This window comes from Pongo abelii, chromosome 16 (genome assembly GCF_028885655.2).
Source record: "Pongo abelii isolate AG06213 chromosome 16, NHGRI_mPonAbe1-v2.0_pri, whole genome shotgun sequence".
In the NCBI taxonomy this organism is placed as follows: Eukaryota; Metazoa; Chordata; class Mammalia; order Primates; family Hominidae; genus Pongo; species Pongo abelii.
Genome location: NC_072001.2, coordinates 60,653,774 through 60,679,736, shown reverse-complemented (window position 1 = coordinate 60,679,736; position 25,963 = coordinate 60,653,774). Strand labels below are relative to the sequence as shown.

The window sequence follows — 25,963 nt, the reverse complement described above, 5'->3', positions numbered from 1 at the left end:
AACATGACCTTGGAACCTGAAAGCGTCTCACAGATCACAAACTCAGCCTCATGGTTCTGGTTCTCACCTATGAATAAAGATACATCGTGTGGCTGCTTAATGGGTTTCACTACTTTTTTTTCCCCTTTTTTCCCTGAAGTCTTTATATCCAAAAGGTGTAAAAGAGGCCTACAAATGTTTAATAACATTGAGTAGGTGCTCAGAATGTCACTGTATTTGCCAGAAGTGTAAGGGAATTAGAACCAGATCTGGAATTGAATGCAGAATTCCCAGATCCTTCTCCCATAATGCAATACATCAGCTCATTACTAACAAGAAAACCCAGTCAATCATCAGAACATTTATTAAGCCTCTAAGGACACAGATGAGCCAGACATGGAGTCCCTGCCTTCAGGAACTTATAATCTCCTGGAAAAGACAAGATGTGAGATGCACAGCCCCACTCTAATGGCAGGTATAAAAGAATTCCACAGTAAAAGCAGAGAGAGAGTGAGTGAGCTTCCTAAGGACAGATAATGCTTCTGGCTCCATGACTGGGAGAGACTCCAGGCATGGAGAGGGTGGCATTTAAGGCTTTTAGGGAGCTTAGGCAAGATCAAGGACAGGGAAGGAGGAAATTTCAGGTAGAGAGAAGCAAATGGAGGGAGGGAGGGCACAGCTGCGGGCAAGCCCAGGGTTTGCTTAGATGCTGGCAAATTGTCAGATGAGCTAAAAAAAGGTGTGTATTTAGAGACAGAGACAAGGGGCTATTCTGAGCAGGGATGGGGATGGATAAAGGCAGAGGGGAAGAGGGGAAGAGGGGAAGAGGGGAGGGGAGTGAATGAGCAGATGAATAATTCCTTGATCCCTTACCCATGGCTGAGCCTACTAACCCACCTCTAAGAATAAACACTACTATGTATACATCACCAACAATAATGAACAACAATTCCCGGTAAGTTTACATCGGCAGCTACAACACACACACCAGAAGAGCCTCCTTCTCGGCACTGTGCTTCCTCTGTTCTTCCTGCAGCTTCTCTTCATACTGGCTGTACAGCTTCTTGGTCATCTCTCGCATCACCTCGGCATTGGCTTCTTGGGACGATTCCACCTACAACGAGACTCATTTCAGAACGACAGCTTTTGCAGGGCCCAGCGGAATTGGCAGCTTCCACTGGGCATTTCATGTGGGGACTCACAGAGGTAGTGAGCCCATCCACTGAGTTCTGCAGCAGAGAGACACAGCAAGACCTAACAGGGAAAGAGAGGAAGAGGGGTGAGCAGAGCCACAGAAAAATAAAAAGTGGCATTTCACACGAATTTTGGGGCCATTCTCAGGACAAAGGTATGCTCCACATGAGTGACTTTTTCAAAAGGTAGAAACTTATTTCTCTATGCAATCTCATCAGTTGCATTGGCCAAGCCAGTTTCTAGGTAAGACCAGCTAAGCTCAAAGGAGAAATCTGGACTCACCCTTTCCACACCTTTGTGCTTTCCTAAACGTTGCTTTTGGAAACATTCCAACCTAGAGTAGGGAACACTAAGCTGGCACCCCTAGTGCTGAAGCAGGCCTGGCTTAGGAGGTGAGAAAAAGTCAGTGGAGTTGCAGGTGGGCAGGGCTTAGGTTGGTGGTTGCTGGTGCCTCCTGTTTGCCAGGCCACGTCCTCACACACAGACTTCCCGCCATTGATTTTATGCTGCAGAAGGTTTGCTCTTATCCCCTCCTTCCAGGTTATTGCCTATTGCAGAGAGCTGAGTTTGCTGCATACCTAAACTCTGGAAAAGGGAGGCATTCTTCAAACTCAATAGGTTACATGATGTTTAGTTCCAAGATGTGACAGGTCTCTCTTGACGCCCTTGACTTCTCCCTTCTCATCAGTGGGCAAGTGTTGGCACCAAGAAGTCCCAAAGTGGAAAATCCTGAGAAGAGCTTATGACTAGCTGAGAGAGACCCTGTGTGCTGTGCGCTCCATTTGCAGTGCACGTACAGCTTGCTGGAAGGGCTCTGTCCCTGAAGGCCCGTTCACTCTGCATCCAGGTCATGTAACATACCCTGAGTTCCTGAAGCTTTTTTTTTTTGGAGGGGGGGAGTAAAATAGGAGGAGTAGGAAAAACCTGTTTAACTCCACTGTCAGGATGGAAACAAGCATCAGTCTCTAAAATGGGCAACTGTGGGCTGGAATTAAAGGCCTGGACTCCAGGGAAGCAGCCAGATTGCCAAGCAGCCTAATGATGTCCCCAGATGCCTGGTGACAGGGCACCTCTGGAACCAACACGACTGAACAGGACACACACATAGACTAGACACTCAATAAATATTTGTGGAATGAACGATTGAATAAATCCCCTAAGCTGAAAAAAAAATACTTAAATCAGTAATTTCAGGCTTTTTTAGCAATATAAACTTTTTTCACCCCCAAAGTAACTCTTACTGAGAAAGGCAATATATGGAAAAGAAGAGCTGCCCTATTAGAAGTGAACATAGAGAGGAGATGATCTGTTCCATGGCTGTGGCAGGCCAGGTGAACAGGCAGCAGATCCCCAGGGTGGCAATACAGAGACTGGACGGCGGACCAGCAGCCCCTCCTCCCCACCCAGCCCACCCCTGTGAAGGGGCCCACACTTCCCAGTTTGTCTCCCTAACTAAATTACCAATAGTACCACCTTTCACTCCCTCACATATTCTGCTTTGAGCAATAAACTATGTGGATATGCTACCCATAAGATAGCCTAAGTCTGTGCTGAGCAAAATTTTCAAACCACAGACTTACATCAAAAGGAATTAATCCAAGATATAATTCATTAAGTGCCCTCCAGGAGCCATTCATGCATCTGCTCCTGTCACCGGATAGGAAGTCTATCCACAGTTTAAATTTGGGAGGGGGACTAATGCCTCTAGGGCATTAGAAGTTCAGCTAAGGAATGCTCCCAGCCTAGGGGGCCAAATGGGACATTTCCCAGTGTCCCTAGTCACCCACCAATTTTCTTCTTGAGAAAATTGTACTTGGGGTACAGCCCAAGTACCAGCTAATCGTGTGCCGCTCAGCTCTTTATTGTCAAGCCAAACAGAAAGGCCTTGTGACCTCAAAGAAAATCTAAACAGTGAAGGGAGAGATCTAGAAGGCTTCAGACGTCCCAGATCTGTGGGCATCCCAAGCATCTTCTCAGTAACATAACAACAGTATCATGGTGAGTGTCTAAAGAGCCCTTGAAGCGACTGGAAGCCAAGAAAGGCATGCCCAATGGGGGCATTTATGGAGAAGCCCCAATCTGGGCCAAGTACGGTGGCTCACGCCTGTAATCTCAGCACTTTCGGAGGCCAAGGCAGGCGGATCACCTGAGGTCAGGAGTTCGAGACCAGCCTGGCCAACATGGTGAAACCCCTTCTCTTCTAAAAATACAAAAATTAGCTGGGCATGGTGGCACGCGCCTGTAATTCCAGCTACTCAGGAGGCTGAGGCACGAGAATTGCTTGAACCCGGGAGGCGTAGGTTCCAGTGAGCCATGATTGTGCCACTGCACTCCAGCCTAGGTGACAGAGCAAGACTCTGTCTCAAAAAAAAAAAAAAAAAAATCCATTGAAGAAGAGAATGGAAAAAAGGAAATGGAAAGGTTGAAGATGGGAAGAGAAAAGGGAGAAGTAAAGAGCAGAAAGGTTCATAGAAAATAAATCTAGGCTTTTATACTTCACCTTCATTTTCAGCAGCTGGTTTTCAACTTGTGCTACTTCCAACTGCCTCTGCTTTTCCCTCAGCTTGTCCATGGATGCTTCATATGTCTGCTGCAGATTTCTGATTTGATCCTTAATGTTGCTGTTTTCCAAAGTCACATCCACGAGGGTTTTCTGTGAGGATGAAAATAAAAACCAAACCAGATCAGGTGGCGTGAAAACACATGGGCTGCACCACGCACTGGGGCATCCCCTTATCATTAACCACTGGGGTAGCTGTCCTAGGCTACAGCAGCTGCCAGTCTGGGACCCTGTGCTATGAGGGACTGTGGGTCTCCCATGGTGGCCAAGAGGTCTGCCCCTGTAGCTTAGAGGGACGGAAAGCCTCTCCCATACCATCCCATAGCTGCTGCCAACACCACTTGCCACTGCTTAGGATGGATGGAAATGGATTAAAATGGAGTCCTTCCAAGGAAAAGTGTTATAATACATCATTTCACATGGGAAAAAAAACAGCTTTTGAAAATAGTAAGTATAGTACAATCCCATTTTGAAAAATATGTATAAGCATTGGTTCAAATATATGTTTATGCACTGGGGGGAAAAAGACTAGAAGAAAATCTGAATGATAGTTTTCACTATGTGACAGGGCTATGGATATCTATTTTCTTATTTATTTTTTCCGTATTTCCCAAATTGCCACAATGAAATCAGAAAACAAAATATGAGCTTCATAGAATAGAGATACTCCTCTTTTTTTATCTTTTTCTTTCTTTCCTTTTTTTTTTTTTTTTTGTTTTTGTTTTGAGACAGTCTCACTCTGTCACCCAGACTGGAGTGCAGTGGCGCGATCTCGGCTCACTGCAACCTCCGCCTCCCAGGTTCAAGTGATTCTCTTGCCTCAGCCTCCCGAGTAGCTGAGACTACAGGCGCCTGGCACCATGCCTGGCTAATTTTTGTATTTTTAGTAGCGATGGGGTTTCACCATATTGGCCAGGCTGGTCTCGAACTCCTGACCTTGTGATACACCTGACTCGGCCTCCCAAAGTGCTGGGATTACAGGTGTGAACCACCACACCCGGCCTCCTCTTTTTCTTAAAAGAGCTATCCCTTCTGTGCTTCTAGACTGCCTGCCAGGATAGTGACAACATGACTGAGAATACTCGCATACCTGCAAACATTTCACCTTCCTCCCTTAGGCTCCCTAGACTTCCTCCCTAGACTGCCTGCCAGGATAGTGACAACATGACTGAGAACACTCGCATACCTGCAAACATTTCACCTTCCTCCCTTAGGCAGAGAAGGGTAGTAATAAAGAAGTACTAAGGAACAGAATTTGGTAATGCAGACAAGTGATTTTTGCTCCAGGCCACACTGAAGCAAGGATGTTTAAATCAATAGTGTTGGCCATGCGTGATGGCTCATGACTGTAATCCCAGCACTTTGGGAGGCTGAGATGGGAGGAGCACTTGAGCCTGGAGTTCAAGACTAGCCTGGGCAACTACAAAAAAAATTTAAAAACCAGCTAGACATGGTTGTGTGTACCTGTAGCCCCAGCTACCCAGGAGGCTGAGGCATGAGGATCACTTGAGCCTAGGAGGTCGAGGCTGCAGTGATCTACGATCACACCACTGCACTCCAGCCTGAGCAACAGACCAAGACCCCATCTCTAAAAAAATAATAAAAAAGAAAAAGAAAAAAAAATGGTGTTGCTATTTACTGCTTTGGTTTCTACTTGGTTAACTCTCCTTAGAGATAAATGGCCTCCATAGAATCCCTGCCATTGGAAAGGCATCTTCTACTATGTCCCCAGTCATCTACAACTACACATTAGAAGATGTGAAAACCCTGATGTTGGGCACTGTTTCTAACACCTCTGTGCTCTTATCTAGATGATCAGTCTCTGAAGCTTCCTCAATTCCTCAGCCTCTACTTTGGACAACATAAGCCTTTCACTCCTAAACCTACTTGAATCAAGAAAAAGAATTTCTAAAGGAGGTGATTAGATACTAACGGAAATACTGAAGCCATTTGGAAGCATGGAGTCACAGAACATTTGAGCTTCAAGGGGCTTTAGAAACCACCTAGGCCAGCCACCCACTCCCCCAGCCCCACTGGCTTCACAGATTCTACTCTTGTATCCATACAAAAACCTACACTCTGGCCGAAGAGACCAGGATTCTTCTAATCCTGGCTCTGTCACTAGGTAGGCATCTTACTAATGTCATTTCTCTCTGTTGGCCTCAGTTTGTTTATTCATAAAACAAAGGGATTAGAGATCCTCTCAGTTCTTTCTAGCTCTGACATTCTATGGAATCAAACCAAGGATATGGTCTCCCTGTCAATAATAATGAAAGTGGATAGAGTGGGCCAGTGGAAGAGGCTGGGATCTTGCATAAGGAAGAAGCCAGCTCTCTTCAGACTCGGTCCACCAGGTACCCAAGTGGTCCTCAGCATCAGTGCCTAACACTGTGCATCAGCCCTCTTCCTCTAGTGGGTTGAGTTTCCTGCTGTGAGATGGCTTCTCCTTCTCCTTCTCCTCCCCCTCCCCTCCTCCTCCCCCCACCCCCCCTTTGTCTCTCTCTTTCTCTTTCTCTCATCGGTTTTAGCTATAAGGCTCCTTTGGCTGTCCAGGACTGAGAGCCTGCATGATAACTAGGAATCAGTCAAGGTGCCTGGGTCAGAGCTGGCCCAGCTCAAACAGCTGACCTCTGCAGTAAACGCCAGAGTGTTGGCCAGATGGCAAAGCAGAAGAATTGCCAGAAAATACTGGCAAATATATATTTTTTTCAGAAGAAAAACCAGAGATGTAGTACAAATACCAACTAAGTCTGAACTCAGGTGAGATAAAGCCCTTGCTGGTGGGCTGGGAATAAGATGGCGTCCGAAAGGGGAGGAAAGGGAGCCTTGGCAAGCCCCTCTGACCACAGGAGGAAGGGAAAACAAAGGCTACTGAGCAAACCAGACCCAGTGGGGCTTGGCCTGAGGCCAGGGGAAAGCTGGCATACACTCAAGAGAGCCAGGAAAAGGGTGGGACTCAGAGGCCCCACCAGAAATGGGCATCGCGGACAAACCCAAACACGAGGCCACCCGGACCCACTCTAGGACAGTGGCCGAGCCTTGCTGTTGTCATTGCTGCCATACCAACTGTTATCAGAGAATTAGGGGAAGTGGAGAATCCCAACATGAAAATGTATTTATCTAATAAATTACTTATATAGAACCAGAAAGGATTTGAAATAGCTTTTGGAACTTTTGAGAGGAGGGTAAAAAGATAAGAGCCAAATACATTTGGAAGAGAGGTAAAAACTATTGTTCATATATTTGGAAATGAAGACCAAGGGAAGCTACTTCAAATACATATAATGCTTTGTTTTGAACATATTCAAGTTAATTTGCATGTTAGGGGACTTGTAAGAGTAAGAATGGGAAGCACTTGAATGGTTAGCGCCTAGTAAACCAAATCAACCAAGAAAACAATCCCTCAAAGTGAGATAACAACATGCATTTTCACAAATATAAGATACTGGGTCTTTCCGTTTCCCTGTCTGCTACTACAAGACGTGGAACATCCATAATTCTTTCTGACATAAAATAATTTCTAATTATAAAAAAGTGTTTACAGGCCTTTTTTATATTGCTTGCCTTGAAGGAGTACAGATTGTCCCTGGTGAAGTCTGTGTTATTCTGTGATTAGGTGGCACTTCCTGTGGCACTGGGGCTGGAGGAAGAGGGCTGATGTGTGGCATTAGGCACTGATGCTGAGGACCACTCGGGTATCCGCTGGAGCAAGTGACATCTCTCACACTAAACTCAGGGTCTAAATTTCCTTTTCAGTGAGAGCAAAAACAAAGCCTTAGAATCTCAGCTTGGAAATGCTTCCTTCAGTTTCCTACACTGTCTTCTGGGCACAGTCTTCACAGTGGTTCTGCTTAAAGAATTCTGAATGATGAGCTGAGGATGTTCTGTGACTTATTTTTCTACAAAGGCACAGGCCCCACTCTTGATTAAGCTGGGTTGCCCTGTCATAGCAGTAAGCAGATGAGTACCTGCAGGCCAATGGAATCCGACGCCAAGGCTGCGTTCATGGCATTAAAACTATCCAGGGCAGACGACTGGGTTTGGATGTGATTCTCCAGATACTCCTGCTGAGCATGGGAAACCTGGACAGATTGAGGAGACAGTCACACAAAATCAATCCCTACACGTTCATGACAATCTTCAGTTAGGCTGGAACTTTCTTCTGTTAGAAGCCACATCTACTTCAACAATATCTAAAGTAAAGCTTTAAATTAAAAGTCAACATCTGCATGACCCAGAGAGAAGGGCAAGAATCATCTTCCTTTGGATAGTGTTTACTCACAGACCCTCGCTTAGCCCTCTCAACAACACTGTGCCGGAGTCAGAACGTTGTCCTTTGCAAGGAAGAAAACATTCAGGGAGGTTATGTGACTTGCTCACTGTCAAACAGCTCAGAAGTGGCACTCCTAGAACTAGAACCCAGTTGAAATAACTTCTGCAACCACCTTGCTCTTTGTAGTCGCCATGGAGAGAATATGCTCTGGTCTCACTCAATTCTCAAGAGTTGTTTTTGTAATCCCAGCACTTTGGGAGGCCAAGGCGGTCGGATCACCTGAGGTCAAGAGTTCGAGACCAGCATGGCCAATGTGGTGAAACTCCATCTCTACTAAAAATACAAAAATTAGCCAGGCATGGTGGCACACGCTTGTAATCCCAGCTTCGTGGAAGGCTGAGGCAGGCGAATCGCTTGAACCTGGGAGGCTGAGGTTGCAGTGAGCCAAGGTTGCAGTGAGCCGAGATGGTGCCATTGCACTCCAGCCTGGGTGACAACAGTGAAACTCCGTCTCATTTAAAAAAAAAAAAAAAAAAAAAAAAAAAAAAGAGGTGTTTTGTTGCTGCTGTTGTTGCTGCTGCCTTTGTTGGGTGTGTGTGCTTAACATGTCTGAGTCAGAGGCCAGTCTTGACCTAGATATTAGCAAGAGGCTAGATACAGTTAGGACTGAGGGTAGAAGTCCCCAGGAAAGCCCCCAGTGTGGCCTCTGGGAGCAGCAGGAAGCAGCCCCGGCACAGCAGAGCAGGAGGTGCACTCTGGGGAGTGGAGACAGAATTGAAGCAGCAAGCCAGGCCCAGGAGCATGTGGCAGCTTTGTGTTCAGCAGTACGTTTCAATAGCAATAATTTAGCAATGTTAATCTGGCTGCAGTAGGTAGGATGGCTTGGAGAAGGCAGAGAGACAGGGTTTTTGGGACAATTCTAGCATGAGAAAATGAGGGTGTGCAGGAGATGGTGATGGAAAGCGAGGAGCAGAGTCTTGTTTATGCATCTATTGCAAATCCAATTCTTTGGCTTTGATGACAGTCATTGGTGTCTGACAGTCATGGCAGAATGACTTTCCATAAGCAGGTGAGAATTTCACAAATGTCCTTCCACATGCCAGTGGGAATAGGCTGGGTAGATATGTTTATATAGCCCCACTCCTATAATCAAGGAAGGGGCTAGGTAGATAAATTTACATAGCCCCACTCCTATAATCAAGGAATGGGGTAGTGAGATACATTTACTTAGCCCCACTCCTATAATCAAGGTAGTAGGTGTTACTTAAGCACTGAATCTCACAGCCCAGCCATAAGTTGAACTCTAATGCACAACTGTTGTAACTGCCCTTCTTTCCCACAGATATTAACTCTTATGGAAGGTATGTCATATAGACAGGGACTTTTATCTTTGGGAATATTAATAATAAATTTTTTTAAATGTCCACAAGCATTAGCTTGGCTAAACTAGAGGAAGGTTATTTTTCTTAAATTTTTGAGTAGGTAATACGCTCACATGGTGCAAACATTTAAAAAGTATAAAGTTACTTTTATATTTTTATAAAAAATTACCACCCTGCTCATTTACCGCCCTGTCCATCCCCGCCTCCCAATTAGAAACAGTTGTTAGTTACTTTCTGGATTATCCTTTTAGTAACTTTTTGTGCACACACAGAACAATCCTGATATGCTTATCTTCTCTTCCTGTTTTATACAAATGGTAGCAATTTTTTCCTACATATTTTCTTGCATCTTGCTTTTTTTCATCATCTACATCTTTCTGTATCTCCCCTTCAAGGGCTTACTTGCTTTTTCTTTTTCTTTTAATTTACAACTGCATATATTCTATTGTAGAGATACATCATTTATCTTACTTTTCCTTCTTTTTTTTTTTTTTTTTTTTTTGAAACAGGGTCTCACTCTGTCACCCAGACTGGAGTGCAGTGGCACAATCTTGGCTCACTGCAACCTCCACCTCCCAGGCTCAAGTGATTCTCCTGCCTCAGCCAACTGAGTAGCTAGGATTACAGGCCTGCACCATCATGCCAGGCTAATTTTTGTTTTTTTAGTAGAGACAGGGTTTCACCACATTGGCCAGGCTGGTCTCGAACTCCTGACCTCAAACGATCCAGCTGCCTTGGCCTCCCAAAGTGCTGGGATCATAAGCGTGAGCCACCGTGCCTGGCCACTTTCCCCTTCTTGATAGACATTTAGGTTTCCAATTGTTTTACTATTACAAACAATGCTACAATAAATAAATCTATCCTTATGTCTTTCCTCATATGTGAAAGTCTATCTGTAGAATAAATGCTAGGAACAGAATTGCTGGGTCAAAGGATCTAAACATCTGTAATTTTGATCGATAATGCTGAATTGTTCTCTGTAAGAGTAATAGCAAATTGCATTTTCATCAGCAACCCTCTTGTTTGCCCACAGGCCTGTGAACAATGTCCTGACCCACTCTTGCACTTTGTGGGTCTAATAGATAAAAATTATATCATGGGATGGTTTTAACCTGCATTTATCTGACGATGAGGTGAGGCAGAGCATCCTGTCATACACAAAAGAGCGCTCCATCTTTCCTTTAGTATACATTGCCTGTTACAAATCTTTCGCCTGTTTTTATAAGTTGTAGCCTTTTTCTTCTTGACTCGTGGGGGATCTTTCAATATTCAGAAAATAAGCCTATTATGTATGATACGAAGGACAAATAATTTTTCCCAGTCATTTGACTTTGACATTTTTACCAGCAGGAGTTTCTCATTTTAAAGTTGTCAAAGTTATCAGCCTTTCTTTTCATGGTTTTGGGATTTTACATCATAATAAGAAAAGGCATTCCCTTACCCCAAAGGTATAAATGAATTCACACATATTTTTCTTCTGGCACTTTTGGGTTTTATTTTTCACATTTAAATCTTTGATACTTTTGGAATTTAGCCTGGTATAAGACTTCCAACAGCACATAAGTTTTCCCAATAGCACATATTGACTAGTCCATTTTCCTTCCTTTTTTGAGATGCTACATTTATCATATATAGGGGTACATTTCTGGAGTATTTTTTATTGATGTTTGTCTATTTATGTGCCAGTACGATACTGTTGCAATCTCTGAGGCTTTTTCACTTTCTTTTAACATTTAATAAGGCTACTCCCTCTCATTGCTCTTTTTTCCCACTATTTTCCCAACTCTTTTTATTAATTTTCAATATAAACCTTAGAATCACCTACTCCACTTATAAAAAACAAAACCCATTTGTCTTTTTATTGGGTCATATTAAGTTGGTACAGTAACATGGATCTTATGATGCTGAATCTTCCTTTCTAAGCACATGGTGTTTCTTTCCACTTATTACAGTTGACTCCTAGGTATGTAGTATTTTTCTGTTGATGATATTTTGGGAATTTTTTGTATATTGAAACCTCTTTGTATATTATATATTAATTTTATATCCTCTGTGTGTGTGTGTATAAAATTTTATACCCTGCTACAAATAACGAATTCTTCATTTGTTTGTAGTAGTTTTTCTTTCATCATTTCATGTTCATGTGAGCTTTCCAGGTATACAATCATATAGTTTGTAAACAGTGATAGTTTTACATCTACCTATGCCATTTTTAAACCTATATGTTTATTTCTCTTGTTTGGCTAGTATGTCAAGAACAATGTTAAATAATAATACTGATAGCTGGCTTCCTTGTTTTGCTCTTGACTTTGGTGAGAATGCTTTGAATATGAATAAGATTATTCTTACCATAAAAATTTCCCTTTAGGTAATAAATTTCATTCTGTGATAAAATTTTCTCAGTTTATTTAAAATATAATTCTATTGATAAAGAACACTAGATACTCTAATATCTTTAGGCACTAGCCACTGAGGGACCACTCTGAGCTCTGCCATGCCTCCCTATCTCCAAGCAACTGAGATAATGACTTACTGATAGTTCCTGGGTGAGCTGTCGAATCTTCTGTCTCATCTCATCATAGTCTCCATACATTCGCTTTCTCACCTTTTCCAAAGTGGCTCTCACCTGTAGCCCACAAAGACACTAGTTAGAGATCAAGCCATAACATTTTCATACAAGATTTCTAAAACTTTTAAGAAACTCTGAAGAAAGAAGGACCCCAGCCAGGTGCAGTGGCTCAAGCCTGTAATCCCAGCACTTTGGGAGGCTGAGGCGGGCGGATCACAAGGTCAGGAGATCGAGACCACCCTGGCTAACATGGTGAAACCCCATCTCTACTAAAAATACAAAAAATTAGCCAGGCGTGGTGGTGGGCACCTGTAGTCCCAGCTACTCGGGAGGCTGAGGCAGAAGAATTACGTGAACCCGGGAGGTGGAGCTTGCAGTGAGCCGAGATCATGCCACTGCCCTCCAGCCTGGGCGACAGAGCAAGACTCCATCTCAAAAAACAAAACAAAACAAAAAACAGAAAAAGAAAGAAGGACCCCACATAAAAATAATCTTAAGAACAAGAAAGGAAATGAAGGGAGAAGGTCACCCCCAACAACTAGTTAGAAACTACTTAGGAATTATCCAAATAACTTACATATATATAATTTTATTACGTATACAAAATATATACGTAATAAATTATATATATATACGTATATATGTATATATACGTATATACGTGTATATACGTATGTGTATATGTATGTATACACATGTATATACATATGTATACATGTATATATGTGCGTATATACATATATGTATACATATGCATACACATGTATATACATATGTATACATGTATATGTGTGTATATACATATATGTATATATGTGTGTGTATATACATATATGTATATATGTGTGTGTATATACATAGGTATACACATGTATATACATATGTATACATGTATATATGTGTGTATATACATATATGTATATATACATTATGTGTGTATATACATATATGTATATATACATTATGTGTGTATATACATATATGTATATATACATTATGTGTGTATATACATATATGTATATATACATTATGTGTGTATATACATATATGTGTATATACATTATGTGTGTATATACATATATGTATATATACATTATGTGTGTATATACATATGTGTATATATACATATATGTATATATACATATGTGTATATATACATAAATATGTATATATATATTTTGTATATATTACAAAATATATACATAATAAATTATGTATACAAAATAGATACATAATAAAGTATGTATACAAAATATACATAATAAATTATGTATACAATATATACATAATATATAGGCAGATATTAATATATAATATATTAATATATGCTAATATTATATATTAATTACATAAAATTGTATATAATTACACATAACTATCATAATAAATATTAATTAGCCAAATAAACTCTGAAGAAAAAATGGTTTGTTGAAATTCTCCTATCACCCTCAAATGACATTTGGGCAAAGTTTTGCCCTTTTCCCATCACATGTTTTTACAAGTAGAATGTGTTTTAACAGACTCATGGCTAAGAGGACCAAAGAAACCAAAAAGCAACCTCTAATTTTCCCTCTATCTGCTCTGACTGCCAAAGAGCAATTAAATATGTGGAATGGAAGGAAGTAAAATATGAACCCTGGGGAGCCCATAAATTTGAAAGTCAGTTTCTCAGTAATCACCAATAACACGCAAGGCAGTAAATATAACAAAAGTTCAAGTGATCCCAAAAACACTAGTTTACACAAACGCTGTTCAAGTTTCTCTACAGTACTACTTTCAGAGGGCCAGCAGGACCTTAAAAACTTTAAAAACACAACAAAAGACCTTACAAACAGTCCCTGTCTCCTCCCTTCTTCTGGTGTCCCTAGGATGGGGAAAGTACTCAGGAACCCTCAAATAGGGCAGGAAGTCTCAAGGGAGTTTTCTCCAGCACACTCCAGAATTTCTGTTTTAGGAAGGGCCTAAAGATAGCAGTTTGGTTAGAATGTAAGTGTTTAAGACATAGTATTGGAAGGCTAAATTTTGAAGCACATTGTTTTAAATTAGACAGCATGTTTATTAGGTGGAGACAGCATGGATATCGGTGGAGACTTGAGGGAAGGGAGAGTCAAGATCCCAAGACTTCCCCATATGAATTCTAAAAATAGAGTCTACTTTCTTGCCATGAACTACAAACATTTTGGGAAAATGATGTTAAAAGTACAACTATTCACCGGGTGTGGTGGCCCATGCCTTTAATCCCAGCACTTTGGGAGGCCGAGGCGGGCGGGTCACGAGGTCAGGAGATCGAGACCATCCTGGCTAACATGGTGAAACCCCGTCTCTACTAAAAATAGAAAAAAATTAGCCGGGCGTGGTGGCGGGCGCCTACAGTCCCAGCTACTCAGGAGGCTGAGGCGGGAGAATGGCATGAACCCGGGAGGCGGAGCTTGCAGTGGGCCAAGATCGCGTCACTGCACTCCAGCCTGGGTGATAGAGCGAGACTAAAAAAAAAAAAAAAAAAAAAGTACAACTTTTCATTCTAGGCAGGCAGAGCGGCTTTCGTGTGTGGCCCTGAGCTGGCTCTTGTGCTGTTCCCTGTGGTGAGTGGGTGGAATCTTGAGCTGTGTGTCCCTCCCAAAGGCAAATACTGCAACAACCAGGCCAGGGATGGAACTGAAGCCACCTATGGTAGGAGGGACCTGAAAGTTAGTTTTAAGTTGCAGATCACAGTGGAGGGTGGTAATTTCAGGTCACGTGACTTTGGCACATGTCATCCACGGCTCAGGATTAGCCAACATCTCCTCCTGTCTTTGTCTTGGGCAATTTGGGACTCTGGACTCTTGTTTAGAAGGTTACTAAGGGAGGAGCCATGCCTCTGGAGCATTTAAATGAGGAAGGTCTATGTATTTCCTTGAGAAAAAAATACAAGAAAGTTAAAATGTCTGAGCTATTCTTAACAGGAAATTCAGGAATTGAATATTCTGAATGGTTAAAAATTATGTCTGGAGGCTGGGCACAGTGGCTTACACCTGTAATCCCAGAACTTTGGGAAACTGAGGTGGGAGGTTCACTTGAGTCCAGGAGTTTGAGACCAGCCTGGGAATCATGGCAAAACCCCATCTCTACAAAAAATTATCTGAGGGGTGGCACACACCTGCAGTCCCAGATGCTTGGGAAGCTGAGGCAGGAGGATCACTTGAGGCTGGGGAGGTAGAGGCTGCAATGAGCTGTGACTGTGCCACCGCAGTGAGCTGTGATTCTGCCACTGCACTCCAGCCTGGATGACAGAGTGAGACCCTGTCTCAAAAATATACAATAAAATAAATTTTAAAAATTATGTTTGAAAGGTGGGATAACCAGGAGGGGTTGGTGGCTGTCATATACATTATGTATATGTGTGTCAATTTTTCTGGCTTTTCTTCATATTTTCTGCTAAGCATTTATTATTTTTTAAATTCAACAAGAAATGTTCTTTTTAAAAACTCACACAAAAGCGAAGACATCGTGAGTTTGCATCTTATCTGAAAACCCACAAAATAAAATGGGACTCACAGAGCTGTGTTTTTAACCTTAGGTATCAAAGCCCAGCCAACCCCCACAATCTCAACATGAGGACTGAAGCCTGCACAGAGCAAAATTGACTTGCTGGGCCAGACACAGAGCTGGAGCTCAAAGCAAGTTCTGTGAGCTCACAGGCCTGGGTTGACTCCCCGGCCCCACACTGCCTCTTGCAAGCACTTTCTAAGCCACTGGTCTGTAATGTGAGCCCATCAGTGTCAGAGCAGCCCATCTCCTCTTCCATATAAGCTGCGTCGTTTGGTCAAGAGGGGAATCAGTCAATCTAGGGGAACACAGGATGGAATGAAAAGAAATGGAGAGAGAGAGAAGAAGAAAATACTCCAAAATGTTAACAATTGCTCTGGTTGAATGGTGAGATTATGAGTGATTTTCTTCATACATGTTTGTATTTCCCAAATTTTCTCAAAAGAACATGTAATTTAAAAGATAGGAAATAAACTACTAAATACAAGGAAATGGCATTGATTGGCTTGGTTGGACAAAGTCTATTGTGGTTGACTTCCTAGCATTTGTTTCAACCCAACTGATTGATCTGAATCAGCCACAGTCTTCCTATTCCTCTTGCCAGGGATGAATTTGGGACTGGTAAGTGTGATAAAGAAAAACCACTCAAGAGCCCCCAAATCCTACATGGAAGGAGGAAGCCATCTCCTCTCCTGAGTATACTTACCTAGTAACATCCATCCAGCAGAAGCTCAGCCTTTCCTTCCTTGCAGAATCTGTACTTTAACATTACCATGAAGATACACAGAAATATTTCCAGCCAAAATGATAACACTAAGAATTCTTTCAAAATGCCTTATTACATTCACTTCAATGCTTCCAACTCCATCCTCTCGCATGCTACAAAAAGAATACAGATGGGGGGACAAAAACTCTTAAATGGCTCACATCTTTGATGTAGTTCATCTCTTCTTTCAGCTGACTGGTGGACCACCCATACACCACCATTTCTTTCTGCTGATTTTGATCTGATCTTCGCACCACACCATAAACAACACCCTGAGGAAGTTTCCTGGTAGGTTCTCCATTGCTCAGGTCAAGATGCTAAAAGAAAGTAGGAAAAGAGAAAAAGAATAATGACTCTTTAGGCTTCATGCAAACAGTTGTAATAATGGGCCCACTGTGTATGATTATGCAAATTGTGCCCAGCACTCATTGCCTGGCAGTGGAGATAGAGGGAGCAAAAATCCCACCTGGTCTCTGCTCACCAAGGTGATTTGGCATAGCTTGGGCTGCTTTTACCCCGGAGGAAGAGCACCCTTTGCTAATGTCTATAAGGGCCTGTCCACTCACCTAGGAGTAATTCCCACAAAGATACCAGATGAACTTGCGTTGTCCTAGTAAGAAGAGCAAGCATTTGAAATCTCATGCTCTTAATAATGCTGTCTTTCCCCTCATCCCAGCTTCTCCATATGACTTCAACCTCATCACTAAATACAATGCACAAGGTTGAGGCTGGCAGTCATCTAGCAGCCAAACTGTCCTCTGAGGGTCGGGCTGGTCCTGGGGCCAAGTTCTAAGAAAAGGGGGTAGTGTTAGTATATAAACTGTTGTGACCATTCATGAAATATTTCTGAAAAGCCAGGAAGAGGTGGTGTGACTTCAGCCCAAAAGGATCCTCACAGTCCTGTTGGCTGGTTCTTAATTCCTTCAGTTAAAGTTTTGGTCATTGTTGAAATGCAAATACCCTTGAGAAACAGTAACATGTCCAAGCCTTAACATACCTTTATAGAATGAAGGCTTAGCAAGCAGGAAAGGGGGAAATTAAGATTCGTTGAGCACCTACTATAGGCTAGAAATATTCCTAAGCATATTTAATGTTCACAACCACTCTATGACACAGCAATTGTCCTTTCTGTCCTTTCCACTTCATAGCTGAGAAAACTGAAGTTCAGAGAGGTTAGGCAACTTGCTTATGGACACGCACCTACATTCAAGCCTGGCTCTGTGATTCTGTCAGACATTAGGCACCTCCCCATACTGCAGGCTATGTTTAGATGCAGGGGGACAGAGTAGGGACCTCCACAACATGGAAGGGACAGAAGTAAGAAAAAATCCGAGATCAAGGACTGAGACTTCAGACAAACTGGCCTTCTCCCAGTTTTCCCTGGGGCTGACCCAGGTACCTCAACAATCCCACAGCACAGAAACCCAAATTCCATAAGGGTAATTCTGTTGTCCTGCTAACTTTTCAACTGCCTTTACACAGAGATTCTTGCCATGTATTCAAAAAAAAAAAAAAAACCACTTTTTTTTGAGATGGAGTCTCACTCTGTCACCCAGGCTGGAGTGCAGTGGCGTCATCTTGGCTCACTGCAACCTCCACCTCCCGGGTTCAAGTGATTCTCCTGCCTCAGTCTTCCAAGTAGCTGGAATTACAAGTGTATACCACCACATGGGCTAATTTTTGTATTTTGTTTGTTTGTTTTTGAGACAGAGTCTCACTCTGTTGCCAGGTTGGAGTGCAGTGGCGCAATCTTGGCTCACTGCAACCTCCGCCTCCCGGGTTCAACCAATTCTCCTACCTCAGCCTCCTGAGTAGCTGGGACTAGAAGTGCGCCACTACGCCCAACTAATTTTTGTATTTTCAGTAGAGACGGGGTTTCACCATGTTGGCCAGGATGGTCTTGATCTCTTGACCTTGTGATCCACCCACCTCAGCCCCCCAAAGGGCTGGGAACACAGGCGTGAGCCACTGCGCCCGGCCAATTTTTGTATTTTTAGTACAGACAAGGTTTCACCATCTTGGCAAGACTGGTCTCAAATCTCTGACCTCAAGTGATCTGCCTGCTTTGGCCTCCCAAAGTGCTGGGATTACAAGCATGAGCCACCTTGCCTGGCCCACAAAATATTTTTTAACACACAAAACTTTAATTTGCATTTGAAAATCATTCATAGTGGCCGAACAGTAAGTACTTTATGATCCCATTCATTCAAAGCTTGCAAAATCAAAGAAAGGTCTAGAAAGCTATGTGATGATGATTAACCTTACAGGTCTCTAAGGAAGGAACTGTGGGTGGGGTAGGGGCGCTAGAGATCAGGATGACTTTTGCCTTTTTCTTTATACCTTTCTATATTGCTTGTTTTTTGTTTTGTTTTGCTTCATTTCAATGTAAGCTTTTTAAAAAGTAAGAAAATTCTACAACCATTGCTTCTTGCCCTTCTTCCCAGACTTGGGAAGAGATGGGATGCAAGGGGCTGTGATTCCTTGTACTTGCTTCTGGTAAACGCTTCCCCCTGAGTCCCTTACAGCTGGGCCCCAAAGGCACTGATGCTATCCTTACATTTGTGCTTAAGTTTGGGTAACTGAGCTGTTAAATGGTTTGCAGCAGAGTCACAAGCTGGCATTAAGTTATCCCCAATTTACTGGACATATAACCAGGAAGAGGAAAAGCTCTAATGAAACTCCCCAAATACCAGGAAACAAAAGCAAGATCTTTCAGTCACAGACTCCACCCAGTTCCTAAAAAACAAGCCGATGACAACACAAGGCTTTGGTGAAATGCATTTCTGCAAAGCAAAGGCTTTCAGAGGTGGACTGGCTTGCAGGAAAACTCAGGTGGCGGGACACAGAGGATCCTGCCCCTGGGCCAGGCAGGGAGATGAGGCCGCCACGGAGCGGGGAAAACACAAGCAATGCCAGGAACAATGAGGTCTGTGGAACACTCCCGAGTGGCCCAGGTCTCAAAGTTGTACACACAAAAAGAGATCAAGATACACTGAGTGAAAAATCGTAAATTTCAAATTTTCATTTTTTGTTTTAAGACTGTGTGTTTGTGTATGTAAAACATCTAGAAGGATGGAATCCAGATCTCTAACGACAGTTTCCTCAGGAAAATGAGATTTCACTTTTTCCTTTATGTTCTTTTGTAGACTTTGAGTGTTTTTTGGCAAAAAGAAAAAAGCATTATGTTTGAATTGATCATTTGTGTAAACGTCAGGGTCTAAATAAAAGGCCCAGGAAGGGCACAGCCCCAGGACTCTACCCGCTGGGGAGCAGGGTCATCAGCACTGGCCATGCCAGGGGAAAGGACTTCTGAGGCAGCCCAAGGAGCTGATGGGCCCTGACAGGAAAAGTGAAGAAGAAAGTTACTGAAGAAAGAGGAACGGGAAGAAATTTGTTGTCAGGTGATTTTATTATATATAATATATAATAAAATATATAATATTTTCTATAATCCTTACAATGACCCTACTGTGTAAATAGTATGACTTCTCTTCTTCCAGCATAACAGCCTGCGAGTGTCTGCCTATGTCTTTCCAAATTGGAGCTCTTTTCTCACTACAATGCTACAGTCAGGAGAGGAACTGGAACACACGTCTCCATGTAGCATCCCAGGGTCTCCAGCTGTAGGAAGCCAAGAGCCTGCCTTCAGGTCCCAGGGCCATTTGGAAGAGGCAGGCCCAGGATGAGGGGCTCTTTCCAAATCCCCCACCCATCTCCAACCCCACACCTACCTCACTGCCTCCCTTCTGTTCCTTTAGGAGCCAGCCTCCTTCTTGTTTCAAGGTAGTCACACGTGCTGTTCCCTCAATCTGCACTGCTGGACTGAAATGTCACTTCCTCAAGAATCAAGAATGCCTTCCCTGACTCTTCAGACCTCTGAGGTCTTCTCAGTCCACTCTCACAGCACTTCCCCATGACACTCGCCACAGCAGCAGCCCAGCGACTGTTGGTGTATGTCAGTATCCTTGTGTGGGGAAGGCCTACTTCCCTATCAACTGTAAATTCCAGCAAGTCCAGGGCATAGTTTGTCTTCTTTTCCACCGTGATTCCCAGATCTAACAGTGACTGACGTGCAATGAGTCTCTCAATAAATATCTGCTGAATGAATAGGGAACTTTAGAAGTTAGGATAGGTCTGGGAATTACTCAGGTACGTAAATATGGTCCAAATGAAGCGAATACCTGTTATTCTTCTTAGATGGAGAAACAGACAGTTGATGTTTACCCCAGTCACAACATGTATACCCAGAAAAGCTGCTAGGAGCAGAGATGGCTATCATTTTTATAAAATGTCAGTACGCTTTTGATCAAAAACTGAACATGGGAAAAAAAGAAAAAAGCTGATATGTTGGGCAAGATGTTTGTAGCTAAATTTCTCTCCTCTTGTATCCTTTAAAATACCTCCCAATAAGAAAAGTATTAATTTTTAGGCAGAAGAGCATTATGATGATATTACGAAACAGTCTCTTTTAGAGAAACATGCTGAGATACAGATGATGTATATTTATTTCCTTATACAGCGTGGATGTAGATGGCCATGTATTGAGGTTGCTGGTGCTGGGGAAAGGGCCAATGACTCATTACACGATCCAGTCTCATTTTGTATGTTTGAAACTCTCCAAAATTAAGTTTTTTAAAACCTCCTTATGGCAAGGCACGGTGGCTCATGCTTATAATCCCAGCACTTCGGGAGGCCAAGGCAGGCAGATTGCTTGAGACCAAGCGTTTGAGACCAGCCTGGGCAATATGGTGAAAATCCATCTCTGCAAAAAATGCAAAAATTAGCTGGATGTGGTGGTGTGTGCCTGTAGTCCCCGCTACTTGGGAGGCTAAGGTGGGAAGATCACTTGAGCCCAGGAGGTTGAGGCTACTGTAAGCCGTGATCACACCACTACACTCCAGCCTGGGTGATATAGCAAGACCCTATCTCAAGAAAATTAAATTAAATTAAATTTAAATTAAAAACCAAAAGCCTCTTTATAATGCTACTTGGTATTAAAAAATCAAATTTTAAAAAATGTACTCTAGACCTATTAAAAGCCTCCTGGGCATGAAACAATACTAGACAAAATCTGCTTGAAAATAAAAACCCTGGCTGGGCACGGTGGCTCATGCCTGTAATCCCAGCACTTTGGGAGGCCGAGGCGGGCGGATCACAAGGTCAGGAGATCAAGACCATCCTGGCTAACACGGTGAAACCCCATCTCTACTAAAAAATACAAACAAATTAGCCAGGCATGCTGGCAGGCTCCTGTAGTCCCAGCTACTTGGGAGGCTGAGGCAGGAGAATGGTGTGAACCTGGCAGGTGGAGCTTGCAGTGAGCTGAGATCGCGCCACTGTACTCCAGCCTGGGCAACAGAGCAAGACGCTGTCTCCAAAAAAAAAAAAAAAAAAAAAAAAAAAAGAAAGAAAAGAAAAGGCCTAATAAATGTGTAGAATAAAAAGAAAGTTATTACAAAGAAGGAAAATTGACTGAAAGGGCACTCCATACTCCCAACACATACACAGAATCTCTGGATTAAGTTGTTCCCTGTGAGTACTCACAGCTTAAAATCTACTTACAGGCCCCATACTATGGCTGACCTCCCTAAAGATACATCTGGCAGCCAGGGCCTTAGAAAGAAAAAGCAGCTACAGAAAATTAACTCAGCCTAAATTCCTCTCCTAAGGGATTTACTGGCCATTGAAGAGTCTGGGTTAACAAGGCCAATGATATTGTCCAAATCTTAAATGAGAAGATAGGACCCTACAATGCAACAAGCTCCACAAAGCCAGGGACTACATCTGCCTTATTCAGTGCTCTATCTCTGGTACTCAGCATAAATAGATGCTCCATAAATACATTTTGAAGGGAAAAAGAAAAATGGAACATTTGGAGTATACAGTCATCCTTGACACTGAGGATTAATCTGTGCAAAAAAAGAAAATCCCTTGGTCAATCAGCGTTCTTAGGGGAAATAAGAGCAGAAACGCAGCTCAACATATATCAAACTGACAATAGCAGACTAACACAGCCAGTCCCCCATCCCACCGGCCAGGAGGGGCAGCTGGTCACACATCCTGACTGCCAATATGATCGAGAAGGGCCATAATGTGACTCGTGTGACTTCCAGACTGGAAGCCAAGTTATTTCCAAAACTTCTTACTTCAGACCTCTTTTGTCCAGCCAGAGGGCAGCAGCTAACCTGGGACTGCTAAGCACAGAGCCACTGGGTTCCCTGCCCATCTTGCAGGCAGAGGCTGGCACTTCAGGAATGTGCTCTGGCTTGTCCAACCTGTGTGTCTATCTCAGCAAATTATTTGGCCCAGGTCATTACTCATACTTGACACTGTTTTGCTTTCTTGGACAAAAATGAACATTACCTCTGAGCCTGAAGGGCCTTTCCACAGCCTGGGAAATAAATATTCTCAGAAAAACTGAAAGCTTTGGTTTATCAAAATACTTGGCCAGGCGCAGTCGTGTATGCTTGTAGTCCCAGCTACTTGAGAGGCTGAGACAGGAGGAATACTTGAGCCCAGGTGTTCAAGGCAATCATGTGCTATGATTGCACCTGGGAATAGCCACTGCACTCCAGCCTGGATGACACAGTGAGACCCTGTTTCTAAAAAATAAAACTAATTTAGTTATTTCTGACAGTCTCACAGACTGAATAGTGCCCACTTCCTAAGTAAACTCAGGAGAAAAGATCACTTTCAAAGCTTAAGATGAGAAGGAAAAGGAAAGCTTCTAGCCAAGCAGAAGTCCCAAAGGGAGTGGCATTTGTAATGATAGCACCCTGATAGGAGTGCAAGTGTACAGCTTCGATGCAGACTAGTGTGCAGCTAGTGTACAGCTTCAATGCAGACAATAGTTGCTTAGGCCTAATAACCCCAACGGAAAAGGGAAGAATACATAGGAGAAAAAAAAATCAGGAACTGCTTTTCTGGAAGCCAGGGGTATAGTACACACCTTAGGTAACCTTGACTGATAAAATGTAAATATCCTAAACAGAGTTTCTCTGATAGGAGAAAGCATGCAAGTCAATGTTCCCATGGCAACATGGCCTGTCACAGATCTGAGTTGGAATTGCAAACCCACTATCTACTAGCTGTGTGCCCCAAGAAAGTTATTTTCTGTACTTTAAAGAGCTTCAGGGTCCTTAACTTTAAAATGGGGATCATACCACCAATTTCAGTGGGCAGTCTAAGGAATACACGGAATAAAATACACAAAACACCTAGTGTGCTAATAGCATACTAGTAGATACTGGGAGTTTCTAGTATTACTGGTGTGGTTTCTTTACATTTTTGAGTATATGGGTTCCTACTCAACTCCACATGTCTATCTGAATGAGTCTGTCTGTCTGTCTACCCTCTTCTTGGTCTTTTTGCTGTGCTCATTACAGTTGTCAAATTGGCTCTGACAGCGAAATAGTCACCCCCAAACTGGCCTTGGTTTCTCTTCATGGGGAGTGAATCACAAAGTCTCAGAAGGTTAGCAAAATCGAAAAGAGTTGTATAGTCCAGTGAGTTTTCAGACACTATTCCCAGCTCCTCCTCCGTGTCTGACAAGGTTGTAGGGTGAAGAGTTGGGGGCCTGCTGGAGGCAGCCAACATAGCCGTGATCTTATTTCAGCTCCATCCACTGCACCTTGACTGCTTTACCAACAGAACTTCCACATTTATCAACATGAATAAAGGAATGTTTGGAAAAACACTGGCTCTAGACTAACATTTCTATTTGCTAGAAGAAGCAACAAAGACCCCTAGAGATGACCTGACTGGCCCAACCACCACAGGGGTTCATGAGGAAGCCGGGACTCAAACCCTAGGTCTCTTCCCATCCTCTAGGGGCTGTTATCTCTGAGGGGCACGGAGAGTCCCTGGTGTGCTGTCACAAAGGGCAGCCCGGCCCCCACCTGAAGCTCTGAATCATGACAGCACACTCACTCACTTGGCAACAGCCCGTGAGGTTGTATAAACAGTCACGCCAAGGACGAGAACTCAGCAGGCTTATTCATCCAAGGCTTTTAAAGGAAAGAGGACTATAAAACCTACTGGCAAGGACTTCCTCCTTTTCAGCATTTTATTGGGTTAGGAAAGTTCCCAACTCTACATCCATAGCCACGCATCTGCTCTCTCTCTCTCTCACTCAGCATTCTCAAAGATCTAGAGAGAAAACAGCTTCTTTAAAAACAACAAGTCACTGAAGGACACCTCCAAAGCTGGGATGTTAATAGCTATTTAAAACAGTATCTGCCTCAAGCTATTTTATCTATTTGCAAAGGACTTTACCACCATAAAGACTCAGAATCAACTCAAATCAGATTCCCTAAAATTCAACTGTGCAGTGAGGCCCTGATTCAATATGCTAAGTCTGCAACAGCTGGTAAGGGTTCTGTCTGTGTGTGTGTGTGTCCCTGCATATACACATGGGAATCTGTTGCACATGACTATGGATAAGAATATGGATATATAAATTCACAGAGTTCTTTGAAAACAATAGGTACTTAATTTCAAAACTATTACCAATTTTAATTTGAATGTTCAGCATGTTTATAAACATTATATTCTACATTTATCAATTTCTCAACATGTAATTTGTGCCCACAAACTAATCAACATCCTCCCTCCCATATTATTAATGATTTTTAATGTTCAATATTCAAATAAAAGCCCACGTCTAATTCATCTGAGTTGTTACTATAATTCAAGGTGATTTCCTCAAAGAACCTGTTATGGGTTGAATAGTGTCCCCCAAAAAGATATGATGGAGTCCTAACCCCCAGTACCTAGGAATTCGACCTTATATGGAGAGCAGGTCAAGTTAAGATAAAGCCATTAGACTGGGCCCTATTGATGTCCCTATAAAAAGGGGAAAATCTGGACACAGAGACATGAAAATGCCATGTGAAAATTGGAGTGATGCTGCCACAAGGCAAGGATTACCAAGAGCTACCAGCAGCTGGAAGAAGCAAAGAAGAATTCTCCCCATGGAGCTTTCAGAGGGGGCACCACCAGCACCTTGATCTCAGACGTCTGAACTCCAGAACTGTGACAGAATACATTCGGTTATTGAAGCCATCTCGTTTTTCATGCTTTGCTGTGGCAGCCCTAGGAAGCTAATATAAAACTCAATCATCATAATCAACAAGCATTCATTAAGCGCCTACTATGTGCAAGGCAGAGACCTAGGCTTTGGGAAGAGAGAATAAAAAGACTCAACCTCATTTCTCTCTGTGTGTGTATGTGCCTACATATATGTTATACCCAAATTTTGCAAAAGTATATATCTATACCTATGTGGAGTTCTTAGCAGCACATGGCTAGGTGCCAAGTGAAAGGGGCAGCCTGGGTGTCCTGTAGGTTAAGGGAAGAGTGACCACCACAGCACATGGAAGTCAGGGAAGTTATCAGACGGGAAGTGGGCCTTTAGCTGAGCCTTGAAGGACAGGGAAGACTTAGATAAACTGAGACATGCAGGGAAGGGACTCCAAGCATGGCTAGGGCCTCAGCAAGGGTTCTGAGGAGGGAAGAGATGCTGTGTGTTTGGAAAATAAAGACAGGCAGCTTCAGGCAAGAGAATAACTCCAGAAGGTCTAAGGGTGTAAAAGCAAAGACCCAGGGCCACTGGATTTGGCATGCAAAGGGAAGAGATTCAGCGTTTAGTCATTACCTCTTTAACCCATATTATAAACCAGACACTGTGGTGGGCATTTTGCATATATTAGCTCAT

The 25,963-nt window shown here is 42.9% G+C and overlaps 1 protein-coding gene across 3 annotated transcripts in view; it reads right to left on the bottom strand.

Moving 5' to 3' along the window:
* MYZAP (myocardial zonula adherens protein) overlaps positions 1 to 25,963 on the bottom strand; it is a 97,454-nt gene that overhangs the window by 54,637 nt on the left and 16,854 nt on the right. For all 3 annotated transcript variants that reach the window (XR_008513607.2, XM_024232475.3, XM_024232476.3), the window contains exons 3-7: positions 16,410 to 16,565; positions 11,922 to 12,014; positions 7,702 to 7,815; positions 3,674 to 3,826; positions 968 to 1,093 (exon numbers count right to left, since the gene is read on the bottom strand). Coding sequence is in view for 2 of the 3 variants with exons in the window: in XM_024232475.3 (XP_024088243.2) it covers positions 968 to 1,093; positions 3,674 to 3,826; positions 7,702 to 7,815; positions 11,922 to 12,014; positions 16,410 to 16,565 (642 nt within the window). In the remaining variant the exon portion in view is untranslated. The remainder of the gene's footprint in view (positions 1 to 967; positions 1,094 to 3,673; positions 3,827 to 7,701; positions 7,816 to 11,921; positions 12,015 to 16,409; positions 16,566 to 25,963) is intronic.